Source organism: Myxine glutinosa, chromosome 1 (assembly GCF_964187855.1).
Source record: "Myxine glutinosa chromosome 1, kmMyxGlut1.1, whole genome shotgun sequence".
NCBI lineage: Eukaryota > Metazoa > Chordata > Myxini > Myxiniformes > Myxinidae > Myxine > Myxine glutinosa.
In genome coordinates, this window is record NC_136261.1 from 368,546,851 (window position 1) to 368,561,935 (window position 15,085).

At 44.0% G+C, this 15,085-nt stretch overlaps 1 protein-coding gene across 1 annotated transcript in view; it reads left to right on the plus strand.

The window, feature by feature from the left end:
- Window positions 1-1,967: 1,967 nt before the first annotated feature.
- The window catches only part of LOC137414956 (E3 ubiquitin/ISG15 ligase TRIM25-like), a 1,058,494-nt gene continuing 1,045,376 nt past the window's right edge, over window positions 1,968-15,085 (plus strand). Inside the window, exons 1-3 of the mRNA XM_078770101.1 lie at window positions 1,968-2,132; window positions 6,339-6,965; window positions 12,627-12,722. Of these exons, the coding sequence (XP_078626227.1) occupies window positions 6,729-6,965; window positions 12,627-12,722 (333 nt within the window). The 5' untranslated portion in view covers window positions 1,968-2,132; window positions 6,339-6,728. The remainder of the gene's footprint in view (window positions 2,133-6,338; window positions 6,966-12,626; window positions 12,723-15,085) is intronic.

Below are 15,085 nucleotides of genomic sequence, written 5' to 3' on the forward strand. Positions count from 1 at the left end.
ACATTGTCAGATGTTAAAATTTCACGAATTCAATCACCATTAATACAAAACCTTATAACGGGGATGAGGAGGGGGCAATTTAAAATGCACTGCCAGGAACCTCCGCCAACCCCACCCCTCCATGACCATTTGTGTTGTTTTGTTGAGATGGGATAAACGCTTCATGTTAATTGGAAGCCCCACCATTAGTGGGAGGTCACACCTTGGTGGGCGGTTTCACGAAGAAGACAAAAACAGTGTTGAGCTTTTCCATCGACTCGGCAAGCTCAAGTGTAACCGGAAACATCACAAGGATTAAAGTTTATTTGGTGTTAAATCAACTTTATTTGGTGAGTTAAATCAAGTTTATTTGGTGAGTTAAATCAACTTTATTTGGTGAGTTAAATCAAGTTTATTTGGTGAGTTAAATCAAGTTTATTTGGTGAGTTAAATCAAGTTTATTTGGTGAGTTAAATCAAGTTTATTTGGTGAGTTAAATCAAGTTTATTTGGTGAGTTAAATCAAGTTTATTTGGTGAGTTAGTTTATTTGGTGAGTTAAATCGAGTTTATTTGGTGAGTTAAATCGAGTTTATTTGGTGAGTTAAATCGAGTTTATTTGGTGAGTTAGTTTATTTGGTGAGTTAAATCGAGTTTATTTGGTGAGTTAGTTTATTTGGTGAGTTAAATCGAGTTTATTTGGTGAGTTAAATCAAGTTTATTTGGTGAGTTAAATCAAGTTTATTTGGTGAGTTAAATCGAGTTTATTTGGTGAGTTAAATCAAGTTTATTTGGTGAGTTAAATCAAGTTTATTTGGTGAGTTAGTTTATTTGGTGAGTTAAATCAAGTTTATTTGGTGAGTTAAATCAAGTTAATTTTGTGAGTTAGTTTATTTGGTGAGTTAAATCGAGTTTATTTGGTGAGTTAAATCAAGTTTATTTGGTGAGTTAAATCAAGTTTATTTGGTGAGTTAAATCAAGTTTATTTGGTGAGTTAGTTTATTTGGTGAGTTAAATCGAGTTTATTTGGTGAGTTAGTTTATTTGGTGAGTTAAATCAAGTTTATTTGGTGAGTTAAATCAAGTTTATTTGGTGAGTTAAATCAAGTTTATTTGGTGAGTTAGTTTATTTGGTGAGTTAAATCGAGTTTATTTGGTGAGTTAAATCGAGTTTATTTGGTGAGTTAAATCGAGTGTATTTGGTGAGTTAAATCGAGTTTATTTGGTGAGTTAAATCGAGTGTATTTGGTGAGTTAAATCGAGTGTATTTGGTGAGTTAAATCGAGTTTATTTGGTGAGTTAGTTTATTTGGTGAGTTAAATCGAGTTTATTTGGTGAGTTAAATCAAGTTAATTTTGTGAGTTAGTTTATTTGGTGAGTTAAATCAAGTTTATTTGGTGAGTTAAATCAAGTTTATTTGGTAAGTTAGTTTATTTGGTGAGTTAAATCGAGTTTATTTGGTGAGTTAAATCGAGTTTATTTGGTGAGTTAAATCGAGTGTATTTGGTGAGTTAAATCGAGTTTATTTGGTGAGTTAGTTTATTTGGTGAGTTAAATCAAGTTTATTTGGTGAGTTAGTTTATTTGGTGAGTTAGTTTATTTGGTGAGTTAAATCAAGTTTATTTGGTGAGTTAGTTTATTTGGTGAGTTAAATCAAGTTTATTTGGTGAGTTAGTTTATTTGGTGAGTTAAATCGAGTTTATTTGGTGAGTTAAATCAAGTTTATTTGGTGAGTTAAATCGAGTTTATTTGGTGAGTAAAGCTGAAAATATATTATTTTGCAGAGACGTCATTGTTATTAATCCCAATTTTGTGGAGAACTTCTTCGTTGCAGTAAGTGTATCCACCCTGAGAAGATAATGACGTCGAATCGTCGATTCTCGGAACGTTGTTCACTTCCCCGAATGACGTCACTGCGTTAACGTATAACGTCACTACGTTAACGTATAACGTCACTTCGTTAACGTATGACGTCACGTCACTGATTAAGGCATTCACTTCCTGGACCGGTTCCGTTCCGTAACCACAGGAAAGTTTATCCGGTTTCTAGATTTAATTCATTTTATTCCTTGAAGGACGAAAACGTTTTGTTTCTTCCTTTGTACATCTGTTGTCTTTGTGGGTGAAGCCTCAGCCTTCAGTACACACCTGATACGGTGAGTCCGATGCACACGCACACCAACAACGCACCACGAACACCGACCACGCACTTGTGTGTAGAACAGGTAATGTGATACTGTTGATCAGAATGAGAATGTACCTATTTTAATCATGTTACCAGGTAAGTCAAAGAATGCAGACCGAGACGAGAACGGCACTCAGAGGGCACATACCTCCACCTGGCTAGCCATATCTGATATAATTATTATAATTCAATGGTGAAGAATCACTGGATAAATTAAATAATTTTCATATCCAAATCCATATTCAGATATTCACCAAAGTCGAATCTATTTGTCCTTGTCAGACACCCAACCTGTCCACCAAGTTTCGTACAAATCCGTCCACCACATTTTGAGATATCGTGCTATATGTCGGTTTTATTTTTTTGCTCGACCTCTCTATGGACATGGTGAAGAATCATGAAAAGGTTTCCAGATTCTGATCCGGAATTCAAATCTTCACCAAAATTGAAATACCTCTTCCTTGTCACGTACCCAACCTGCTCACCAAATTCCATCCAAATCAGTCCACAACTTTTTGAGATGTCGTGTTCACAAATACCTTCGGTGGTGGAGGTAATGGAGGAGGCACCAAGGGTTTTATAAGGAAAGATAAAGACTGTTTTCATATTTTCCTTATCAACTGCATGAACTGTTTTTATTATTATTTTTGTATACACAGTCGAGGCTCGTGTAAGAGCTAGTACGAGTACTCTGAACGGATCCGACCGCATCAGGACAAAAGGAACAGGAGAGAGAGGTGATATGAGGGGGGGGGGGGGGGGAAACACAAACAGCTGAGTTGAAGGAAAAAATGGAGGGAGACTTGGACAAACAATAGGGTGGTGGGAATGGGGGATAGGAGAGGATGCATGGGGTGGACAATATGGATAAAGGAGGGAAAACTGGAAATTTGGAAGGACGAGGGATTGGGGTGTAGAGTCGGTCAACCAGGGTAGAAAAGTTAATGGTTTTTGAATGGGGGATGATCTGAGGTGGTGGTGAACGGTTGTCTTGAAGACCTGGATGGAGGAATAAGATTGAAGAGAATGTGGGAGTTTGTTCCACAGGTGGGGGCGGGGAGGGGAGTGGGCGGGGCGGGGGGAGTGTGCGGGGGGGGGGGGGGGAGGGGAGTGTGCGGGGGAGAAGAGGAACAAATGAGTGGAGGTGAGCAGTGATCCTGGATTTCGGTTGTTTCACCAGAAGGGGGTTGATGGTGGACCATGTGAGACGTGCAGAAACCTGGGAAGGGGGTTGGAGGTGGGAAAAAGCACATATAGAGCACAAGGTGCAAGACAAGAAAGGAGGCGGTAGAAGACAGAGAGACCCCTGATCTGTCTGCAATGTCGGAGTGATAACCCCAAAATTCCGCTTCATCGTAGGAGATTCCAGTAATCTTATAGGTCTTGGTTTCCATGGCGACAAGCTGAGTAAGGTGTGATGCAGGGGAGCCAGCCCAGAGGGGAGCACAATACTCCATGAAGCTGTGGATGAAGGCCTTGTTGGTGGATCAGAGTTCAGGTGTGCCAAGGAAGGACTTTGTACGACAGAGAATGTCCAGTTGGCAGCTGGTTTGGAGGCCGACTTTGAAATGTGATTTGCCCAAGAAAGATCATCGCTGATAGTGAGACCCAGGACTTTGAATAACTGAACTTCCTCCAGATGATTGTTAAGAAAGTAGATCGGAGGGTTTGTCAGATTGTCCTTTGAGTGAGAGAGAGTGAGAGTGAGAGTGAGAGTGAGAGTGAGAGTGAGAGTGAGAGTGAGAGTGAGAGTGAGAGAGAGAGAGAGAGAGAGAGAGAGAGAGAGAGAGAGAGAGAGAGAGAGAGAGAGAGAGAGAGAGAGAGAGAGAGAGAGAGAGAGAGAGAGAGAGAGAGAGAGAGAGAGAGAGAGAGATAGAGATAGAGATAGAGATAGAGATAGAGATAGAGATAGATAGAGATATCGTGAGATTTATCAGGATTGAAAGACATATTCCAAATGTTTGACCAGCTTATCATTTTGTCAAGGTCTGAAGAGAGGGAAGTGGCTGCAGCCTGCCTGTCTGAAGGATGAGGGATGTCACAGCAGAAGATGGAGTCATCAGCAAATAGATATAGAGGATTTTCTAGGGGATCAGATAGATCATTGTTGAAGGTCAGGAATAGGACTGGGCCTATCGATAATTAAAACAGTTAAATTTGGTCTCAAATGAAATATCCATTTTAATCTTTGTTTACAAACCTGGGGAGACCAATGTTGGTGATCCGAAAGAAGCCCACCCTGACAGGACACCAGAGGTTATTTGGAATAACAGGCGTGAAGAGATGCAAGAAATGACATGACCAAAGCAAAGACTTGACCTCACATATCATTACATGACAGCTTCAGTTATCACCCTCGAGTGTCGTTCAACAGGACCATTTCATGTACTGCTTCGGGTGACGAAGGTTGTTCACACTTGATAACCAATGCAATGTCCAAGTGGTCAGTTTCATTTTCATCCCTCTGAAGGACCAATACATATTTGATGTGTACGTTGTGATAAAACACTTGGCACACTTGTAATCCTCTTGTATGAAAAGGCCTCGCCCGCCTCTTTGTGTTTAAAATGTCATTAGCTCTGTTTGTTGTTAACAAGAAGAGAGATGTTTGTTTCATTTGATGCATCTGTGTTTGTAATATTTGGATAAATAAGAAACTCGGACACATGAGACATTTATCCCATCATGTCCGCTCTCTACCATCACATTAATGAATGATTTGTTTGAAATGACACTTGGTACTTATGGGGGTAGATTGCATGCAATCACAGAATAATAGAAAGCACAGAATCATTCCAGGATTGGTCTCCTATTTTTTCCTGCCCCCGGTATCAAATCAGCCTGGGAATTTTTCCAGAGGAAGCTACTCCATCTTTTGCACAGATCCATCCCATCTCGTCTTCAGTTGGCCTATAATAGCCGCCCATGGGACACGGCGAGGCAGTTGCTCTGAAACAGCTTCCCTTCTCTTGCTGGAAAGCAAACCCAACTGAAGGCAATCTTCGATCATTCCACTAAGCCCGCAACGTGTGTGTCCACTCTCAGGAGAGACAGAAAACAACATCTGTCCAACCTCAAGAATGAACTTTCAAACTTATCTCCCTCCTCTAAAACCTGGTCGCACCTTATCAAGTCTGTCTCCAGATTATGCTCCATATTCCTCACTTCTCTCTCATGAAATGGCACCATGGCCGACTCTACTCGTGAGAAGGCCGAATGCCTCAATTCTGTGATTGCTTATTGTGTCCGCAACCACTCGTTTTCTGTATGTACCCACCCTCCCCAGTTCAGTCTGACTGTTCCTGGACTCATTATGTCCATTTTGGACCTGTGAATATTGAGGTTTCTCGCAACCCTTGACTGATTTTGTAACCAGACCGGATGGCATCAGCTCACGTGTCCTAAAAATGGACTTTTTTTTGCTCTTGCACTTCCTTTTTTTTGCTCTTTTCACCCTCTCATTTGCTGTCGGTCATCTTCCATCTGCTTGGAAATCAGCCAGCATCACCACATTACATAAAAAGGTGCAAAATCTGAAACACCTTAACTCCAGACCGATCAGCTTCCACCATCGACCTCCTTGTGGTGAAACTCACAAAATCCAAAATCTTCAATCTCATTCCCCCATTCAGGTTTTCAAGATAGTTGTTCACCACCATCTCAGATCATCCCACATTAGCAACGATAATTAATCTTTTCTACTCTCGATATTTGGAACCTTTATGTTCTGGTCCATCCTGATCCATTCTGTTGTACCTTTTACATGAGCCTTGACTTTCTCTACAAAAAGAGGAACTGACAGCCGAAGGTTCCTCGCTGCCATGGGCTTTGCCACCGAACGATGGCGTGCCTGTTGTGAGTGAGGAGCCGCCATGTTGGCCGCTTATGATGGCCAAAAGTCTTCTTTTTTTTTTTCTTTTTTTTTTTACAATAATTCCATCTCTTAGAGATTATCAACTTATGCTCATTGGCTGGAGGAGTGGGGAGAGGCGGAGGAGGAGGAGGAGGAGGAAGAGGAGGTGATGCTAGGGGTTGGGGAGGGAAGGAACATCACCAGGGTGATTGTTTTTCATGTGGATTGGTTGGGGTGTGTCTTGTTTTCTAAGTTAACAACTGAGTATTGTTTAATATTTGCTAATGCTGTCTCTTTTGTAATCACACTTTATCTGACCCGCAGCTTTATCTGACCCATCTCTCTTCCTGGGGAAATGGCGTCTTCTTATATCGAAGATAGCTCCAATGAGCTCACATGTGCTAACTGTTTGAAGAGCCAGTTGCACTGCATTGCGGACACTCTTTTTGTTCTTCTTGTCTCGAGAATTATTGGGAAAGCAGAGAAGAATCCACTGCCTGTCTTTGTCCAAATTGTCGTGAGGTTTTTCCTCAAAAAATAAAACTCCATAAGAATGTGATCCTTGCAAGGTTGGTAGAACAGATGAAGCTGAGAGAAGGTGAAGGTAGTCACAGTGTTGGGGGTTAGGCTGAGGGAAAGGATGGTGAAGGTGATGTCACAGTGAATGTGGGAGGCCGTGAGAGTCACTGTGAGGTGTCTAATGAAGCGGCAGCCATGCGGTGTGTACCATATGAGACCCTGTGCTGTGAGAGACACGTGAAGCCCCCAAAACACAAAAGGCACAAACTTGTGGAGCCGGAAATGAAAGTGGAAGATCCTGGAAGTACCGAGCATGGGAACTCGATCCACTTCTACTGCAAGGACGATGAGAGCTTGGTGTCTCTGATGTGTAAAGCTGAACATCAGGACCATGAAGTTGTACCTGTGGAGGTGGCTCTTGTCGAATTCAAGGTATCCGAATCGGTTCAAAAATATTTTTCTCATTTCTGTGTAATTTGCAAAGGAATTGGTTTTGGCTTTTAATGAAATATATGAACGAATTGGTTACGCTCCTTGTTTTAAAAAGACACTCAACAATAATCATTTGAAATAACCGGCCAAGACTGCAACCATTGTCACACATAGGTGTTGAGGCAGCAATGTAACCTGGTGTTGAGGACTCTCAAAGAAGAGCAGACCACTTGCTACCTGCAGTCCAGGAATGAATTCGGAATTTGATGGTTACCAGTGATAACTCGCCGACACTTTCGAAAGGACAGTGTGGGAACTTTAACATCCACCAACTAATAAGACCAGAGAGGACACCCAGTTTCAACGTCTATGTAAGGGACGGCAGAAACATTGAGGTAACGCCCGGCCTGTATGTCGGAATACACTCTTGGTGCAACATCTTTCTTGTTTATAATAGTGGACAGTCTCGCGATCTCGCGAAATCACGGCGAGGTCACGTCTTTTCGAAGCTGTTCCATGCGCTCACGCTTTCGAAGCTAAGTAATCTTTCACAATTGTGTTTTTGTCGAGACTGTATCTATCTTTCGGTGTGTGTACCTATAGCGTGTCTTTAGGAAAATTTTCGGTGCTAATTTTTCGTACATGTATACACAATCGTCGGTTAATGCGTATCGAGTATTCTGAGGCCTAGTACTCGTAGGCTTAGGCTACCGTACCGTCTCCGACCTTGTGGTTTTGTTTTTCTCTCAGCGGTTCGTCGAATGCGCTGCAATTATTTTCGTTCTCTGTTTCGTCCCAGTCGTTCACCCCATACCTCCTTGTTTAATATCTCTACTCAAAAAAAAAAAACCCCCCAAAAAATATTTCCTTCTCAGGTCTTATTCGTTTATTTGTTGTTCTTATTTGTTCGTTCGTTCTTCGTTCACGTTGTTCGCGAACACGCGATCACGTGGTTAGAAATGTTTAATCTCTCCCCTGAACAACTATTTTCTCTCATATATTATAACACCTTTTTCTTCTTCTCCTACAAAAGGATGCTTTCGTCTTGCTCACCAAATCTATTCATTCCAAAAAAAAAAAAAAATACCATCTCTTACAGTTCCTCTTTTCTACATTCCCTAAACTCTCCAGACCTCCACCCCTCCTTCAGCGTCCTCAAACGTATTTTTGACTCGAAGGTCTCAAACTCATTTTGCAAAAAATGTTCGTTTCCCATGAATCGTACACTTTTCAAAATCCAATCTCACCCCTCCCCTCCAAATCTTCCCCATCCCCCCTTCCCTCCAAAACTTCCCCATCACCCCTCCCCTCCAAATCCTCCCCATCACCCATCCCTTTCAAATCTCCCCCCTTTCCCCTTCCCTCCCCTCCCTCCTAAACTCCCCCCACACCCCTCCCCTCCGAGACTCTCCCTCGCTCCTCCCCTCCTCGACTCCCCTCTCACCCCTCCTCCTCAAAGCATCCTCCCTGCTTCTTCCCCCTTCCAACTTTCACCTTCATCTCCCCCAACCTTCTGCCTCGCTCTTCCCCCTCCTCAAATAACACCTCACTGTGCCTCACCCAATCTCCATCAAACCTTTTGTCCGCCCCATTCTTCCCTTTCTCCAAGCTATTCTGAAATCTCTGAAATCTCTGACACACCTTCAACAGCGCTCCCTACCTCTTCCTCCTCTTCCACATCTTACCCTACCCCTCCCCCCCCCTGTTCTGTACCCGATGCTCCCCCTTCCTCTTCATTAACGGGATGGACCTCAAACATCCGGGGCCTTCGCTCAAACTTGACTGATCTCTCCATACAGGTTGCTTCTGACAAACCAGATGTGATCTGCTTAACAGAAACTTTCCACCTTCATGATGTCTCTGATGCCTTGGTATCTCTCCCAGGTTACTCCCTCCTCCGGTATGATAGACCTGAGCCTCGTCCTGGAGGTGGGGTTGCTATCTTTATAAAAAAACTCTCTTCCTCACTCGCCCTCCACTGCCCTCTCTCCACCTCACCCCCAGGAATACCTTTGGCTACGGCTTCCCCTTTGCTCCCACCTTTTGTTCATATGTGTGTTGTACCGTCCACCAAACAGTGATGACTCAATCTACATCTCGCTGTCTGATAATATGGACCAACTTCTATCTACCCATCCCAACTCTCTCTTCCTCATATGTGGTGATTTCAATTGTCACCATGCCAGTTGGCTGGGTGTGGGTACCTCTCTCACCAGCCATGGCTCTTCAGCAAAGGACTTCTGCGACTCACTGGGACTGACACAATCTGTCAATTTCCCGACCCGGATCTCAGTCAACGGAGCATCTTCTCTTCTGGACTTGGTTATGACTAACTTCCCTGAAAATGTCTGCTGCTCTTCTTCTGCTCCAATCGGCTCATCTGATCATGGGCTTGTCAAAGTGGACATCTCTCTGGCCATTCTCAGAGAGCCTCCTCAGCGTCGGCGAGTCTGGCATTTCACTCAGGCAAACTGGCACGGTCTTCAAGCAGCCATCAATCATCTGGACTGGTCTCCCATCTCTACCGCCTCTGACATCAACTCATCCTGGGAATTCTTTCAAAGTAAATTGCTCTCTCTCATGCACAGATTTATCCCATCTCGTCTTCAGTTGTCATACCCTTCCTCCCGTCCATGGTACACGGAATCTTGTGGTGAGGCTGTTGCCCTGAAACAACTTGCTTTCGTCTCCTGGAAAGCAAATCCAACGGAAGGAAATCTCATTTCCTTTCACAAAGCCCGAAACAAGTGTGTGTCCACCCTCGGGAGAGCCAGGAAACAATATCTCACTGTTCTCAAGACCGAACTCTCTTATCTGTCTCCCTCTTCCAAATCCTGGTGGCGTCTGGTCAAATCTGTTTCTGGTGTTTGTTCCCCCTCCATCCCCTCCCTCACCTCAAACGGCTTAACGGCTGACTCCGCACGTTTAAAAGCTGAATGCCTCAACTCTGTGTTTGCCTCTAAATCTTGTGTCCCAAACCCATCCCTCTCTGTACCCACCGTACCCAGTCATACCCAGCTGCTCCTGGACTCTGTGTCCTTTCCTCCTCACAATGTGGAAAAGTTTCTGTCAACCCTCGACTCTGATTCTGCAACTGGTCCTGACGGCATCAGCCCACGGGTCCTAAAATCATGTTCTTCCGCTCTTTCACTCCCTCTTTCTGTTCTCTTCACCCTCTCTTTTGCTCAAGGTCATCTGCCGTCTGCTTGGAAATCAGCCAACATCACCGCTTTGCACAAAAAGGTGCAAAAACAGATCCTAGCAACTACAGACCAATCAGCCTTCTCCCAATTATCAGCAAAGTCATGGAATCCATCATTGCTTCAGATATGAAATCTTTCCTCTTCTCCAATGGCTTGATCTCTGATCATCAATTTGGTTTCAGACCTGGTCACTCAACTCTGGACATGCTGCTTCTGCTTTCTCAACAATGGATGGAGGTCCTCAACACCAAACAGGAAATTAGAGCTGTCTCCCTTGACATTTCACGTGCCTTCGATACGGTCTGGCACCCTGCTCTGCTCACCAAACCCTCCTCCTTTGGTATCCATGGAAATCTCCACGCATGGCTGGCGGACTTCCTCTCTGGTCGTAGTCAACGTGTGGCCCTGAATGGGTTTCTCTCATCTCCTCTTCCTGTTCAGGCTGGAGTTCCCCAAGGTAGTGTTCTGGGCCCTGTGCTTTTTCTGGTCTTCATCAATGATCTCTCTGACTCTCTTGAAAATCCTCTCTATCTCTTTGCTGACGACTCTACTCTCTGTCGCTCCATTCCTCATCCCTCAGATCGGCAGTCTGCAGCCTCCTCACTCTCTGCAGACCTGGACAAAATCACAGACTGGGCAAACAAATAGAACATGTCTTTCAATCCTGATAAATCTCACACTCTTACGATGTCTCCGAAAAGACCGACTGGACAACCCTCCCATCCACTTTCTGAATAATCCTCTCCAAGAAGTTCTGTCACTCAAGCTTTTGGGTCTCACTATTTGCCATGATCTTTCCTGGGAAAACCACATTTCAAATCTGGCCTCCAAAGCCAGTCGCCGACTGGGCATCCTCCGTCGTGCGAAGTCCTTCCTTGGCACACCTGAGCTCCTCACCACATACAAGGCTTTCATCCGCAGCTCTTTGGAATACTGCTCTCCCCTCTGGTCTGGTGCTCCTGCCTCACACCTAGCTCGTCTTCACGCTGTTGAAACCAAAGCGTTCAGAATCATTGGAATATCCCGCGATGAAGCTAACTCCAAGGGCCTTTCACTCACTCACCGCAGGCAGGTTGGTGGTCTTTCCGTCTTCTACCGACTCCTCTCTGGCCTTGCCCCCCCAGCTCTCTCTGGGCTCTGTCCCCCAAATATTCCTACAGGTCACACAAGATCTGCCTGCAACCCTCTTATGGTTAAACTGCCAAAATCAAGACTTTCTGCTCACCTTCACTCCTTCATTCCTCTTTTCACCCGCCTCTGGAACAAACTCCCTCACTCTCTTCAATCCCACTCCACCCTCCAGGTCTTTAAAACAGCTGTTCACCACCATCTCTTATCCTCCCCCATCCAAAACCTTGACTTTTCTACCTCTGCTAATTTCGGTCCCCTTGTGTTTTATACCTCTCCCCCCCCCCCCTTCCCACGCCTCCTCCCCCCAAGCCCTCTCCCTCCCACACTTCTCCCTGCTCTCAAATGTTGTGGTTGTGTGCTTCCCCTTCTCTCCCCATCTTGTCTTCCGCTCCCTCTTTCTGTATATATTTGTTTGTCTGGTTGATTTGTTTGTGAAATAAATGTTAGCTCCTTCACGAGCCTCGATTCAGTATACAAAAAAAAAAGAAGAAAAAAAAAAGTAGTTTATGGATACAAAAGTGTGGGGTTTAGCTTATTTCCATATTTATCCAATCGTATTCACAAATCAATATTTTAACCCAAATGAATTTAACCAAAGCGTCTTTGGGCTTCCTGAAAAGCGCTATATGAAATAAATGCATTATTATTATTATTATTAAATGATCTTAACCACATTATGTGCTTCCTTCACAGATTAACATAAATGTCTTGTCGTGCTAATGTCTCGTAGTTATTAATTTAGGACAATCTCGCCAGCCTGGGGTTGGCTTAGCGGTTAGGGTGCCGGCTTGGGATCCGAGGATCCTCGTTTTGAATCCCGGTCGGTCGTTGAGTTAACGCCAGGCGGGTTGATTCAGCCTGTTATCCTTCTGAGGTCGGAAAATTGAGTACCAGTTCACTGGTAATTCCCTGTGTTGCAAGAGGTGACCAACAGGGTTGACGGCAGGAAGGGCATCCGGCCATAAAACATTGCTTCAAAAAGGGGACCACGGTGCCCAAAAAAAGGCCAACCCCCCGCTCTGCGGGGGAAAATGGCCTCGAAAGGTGGTTAACTTTTCTTCTCGCCAGCAATCCTCCTGCCAGGTAAATAATGATTCCAGAATCCAAATTCGAGTTCATGGTCCTCTTTTTTTTAAAATCTCATCCTTCATCGGTGTCATTTAAATAAAGGACATTTTTCCAGGTTCAACTCGTAATCTACAATCATTGTGATATTTCTCACAAATATATTTCAAGTCGATATTTAAAATGATTGTAAAATATTTAATTTCCATATTAATTTTGCTTTTTTTTTTTTTGTTAACTGAAGTTTCTTTAATCCATGCAGGGAATTTTGGCTGCAAATTATCCTCCTATCGTTGAGTCGATAAAGAAAGTTGGGTCCCAGATTGAGCAGGTGCATCAAGAGGTTCGGGATACACAGGTAAGGGACATCAATGATTGGCTATCATTATAATAAAATGAAAATAAAACATGGAAAAATATTGCAATCTGCATTTTAAGAGATTATTATCTTTTTCGTATATTTACATTGATTGTGAAACAAGATTGAGGCTTATTGGAATTTTTTTTTACATTATAACAAATTAAAATTGGATAAAACAATAAGAAGAGAATCAAGATGGATGGGGATAAAATAAAATAACATTACAGGTGATTGCAGAAACAATTGCATCGAGATGTTTATAAGAGACTTTAAATCCTTACTGTTTGTTCTCAGGAAGATGTTTTCATGTTTTCTTTCAACTTGCATTCATATTTCAGACCCATACTTTTTGATTCAATAATACATCAAAAATTGTCTCGTTAATACGAATCTGGACTTCGGAAATGTTGAAACCCCGTGGTTTGGTGGAACTGACCAGCATTGCAGCCGGGAGTGTTTCCATTTCTACTTTATTTTTATGGCGTAGCCCATATAGTGGGGGGGGCCTATTGTTACGTGCTCCTCCCCAAACCCCGGTCACGGTGTACCTCCGAGCCCCGAAAGGAGTCACGGCAGAAAGATGTGCTAATATGTGTGCCAATGACCAATGGTGAAACCACACCAATCGGTTGATACCAAAAACCAAGTATTGTATTAAGATCACACAATAATAACAAATTGCGAGTACAATGTAACTTCAATTGCACAACAAATACCAAAAAATTCCTATGATGGAACCATCAGTTTCTTAACTCTATAACTCACGGTACTCCCATGTGAGCGAAATGTAACACCCCCAAAGTCACTGTCCCGGCACCAGTCCAAAGTCAATCCATGCTCCGGTGATCACAAGAAAAAGGTCTTATTGAGACCAGAACCCAGGTCGTCTGACAGTCGACGCTGCCGAAGAGCCGCTGGGTGGGTGTCGGGCCGACGTCTGTCAGGCAAAAGTTCACCCAAAAGGCGACTGCTGGGAATTCACACCTTCGGTTCACCAGACAAAGACGCTGATATTGTTACGGATTCGTCACTTCTGTTGTTGTGGTTTTCATCCACTGTAAACATTTTTGATTCCATGTATTATTATTGTTGTCGTTTGAGGGAAATAGAAATTATTATTTTCAAAAGGTAAAAAAGTTAATGTTTTAAATGAAACCGGCACCGGGCGACGACGAAGAGGAAGAGGAGAAAAAAAGGAAGACGGAGCTTGTGAGTTCGACAAGAAAGCCGAGCTGCTTCGAGTTCTGGAGCAAACGTTGACGAACGGAGGTCACGAGCGAACTTCGGGTTTCCCGGGAAAGGGATTCTTGCAACAGTTGTTATCGCTGTGACAGATCAACCTGCGTGTCAGGTTTTTGGCGGTGGATTCCGAGGAGAATCATCGTCGGGCCGTTACGCCTTGAACGGGCCGTCGGCCATTTTGACTCGCGCGCTTTGCGCATCGCACAAGGTCTTTGCTTCGCTTCAGCTGTTTTCACTGCATTCAGGTGTGTGTGTGTGTGTGTGTGTGTGTGTGTGTGTGTGTGTGTGTGTGTGTGTGTGTGTGTGTGTGTGTGTGTGTGTCACGTGGATTTTGAAGGTAAATCTGCGGTTCGCCGACTGTGAGCCGTGAAATGTCCACACCCGAGGGTGTGATTTCACAGTCGCCTGGAGGGCGCCTTTGGATTTCCCAGTCGCCTTGAGGGCGCCTTTGCGCAGCTTTGGCCGCGTGACTGACTGTCATCTGAACGGGATTCTGGTCTCGATTAGACATCGTTCTGACGATCGCTGGAGCGGATTGACTTTGGCTTGAAACCGGAATCAACTTTGGTTTGAAGCCGGGAAAGAGACATTGGGAATGTTCTTGTTTCACTCACTTGGAGCACAGTGAGTTATATATTACGAAACTGATGGTACCATCATAGGATATATATTGATTGTACTTTTGATTAATATTATTATTGTACTGTTATTCTTGTGTGATCTTAATACAATATTTGTTTGTTGGTAACAATTGGTGTGGCTTCACCATTGATCTTTGACATACAGAATAACACATTTTTCTGCCGTGACTCCTCTCGGGGCTCGGAGGTATACCGTGACTGGGGGTTGGGGAGGAGCACGTAACAATAAGAACAAGCAGCGGCTCCCAAATGGAGAAGCGCGAATTCCCAATCGAAATCCACGTTACACACATGAACCAGGCTAACGACTGGGGCGCGGTGAAGCGGCTGGAGCGAGGTGAAATGGCGGACGGGCCTGTAATGGAGGCGTACCTGCTCTCCAACAATGATTCACTTCGGAATCGACCGCAAAACCCGCCACGCAGGTTTATCTGCCACAGCGATATCGACTCTGTCACAGGAATCCCTTTCCTGGGG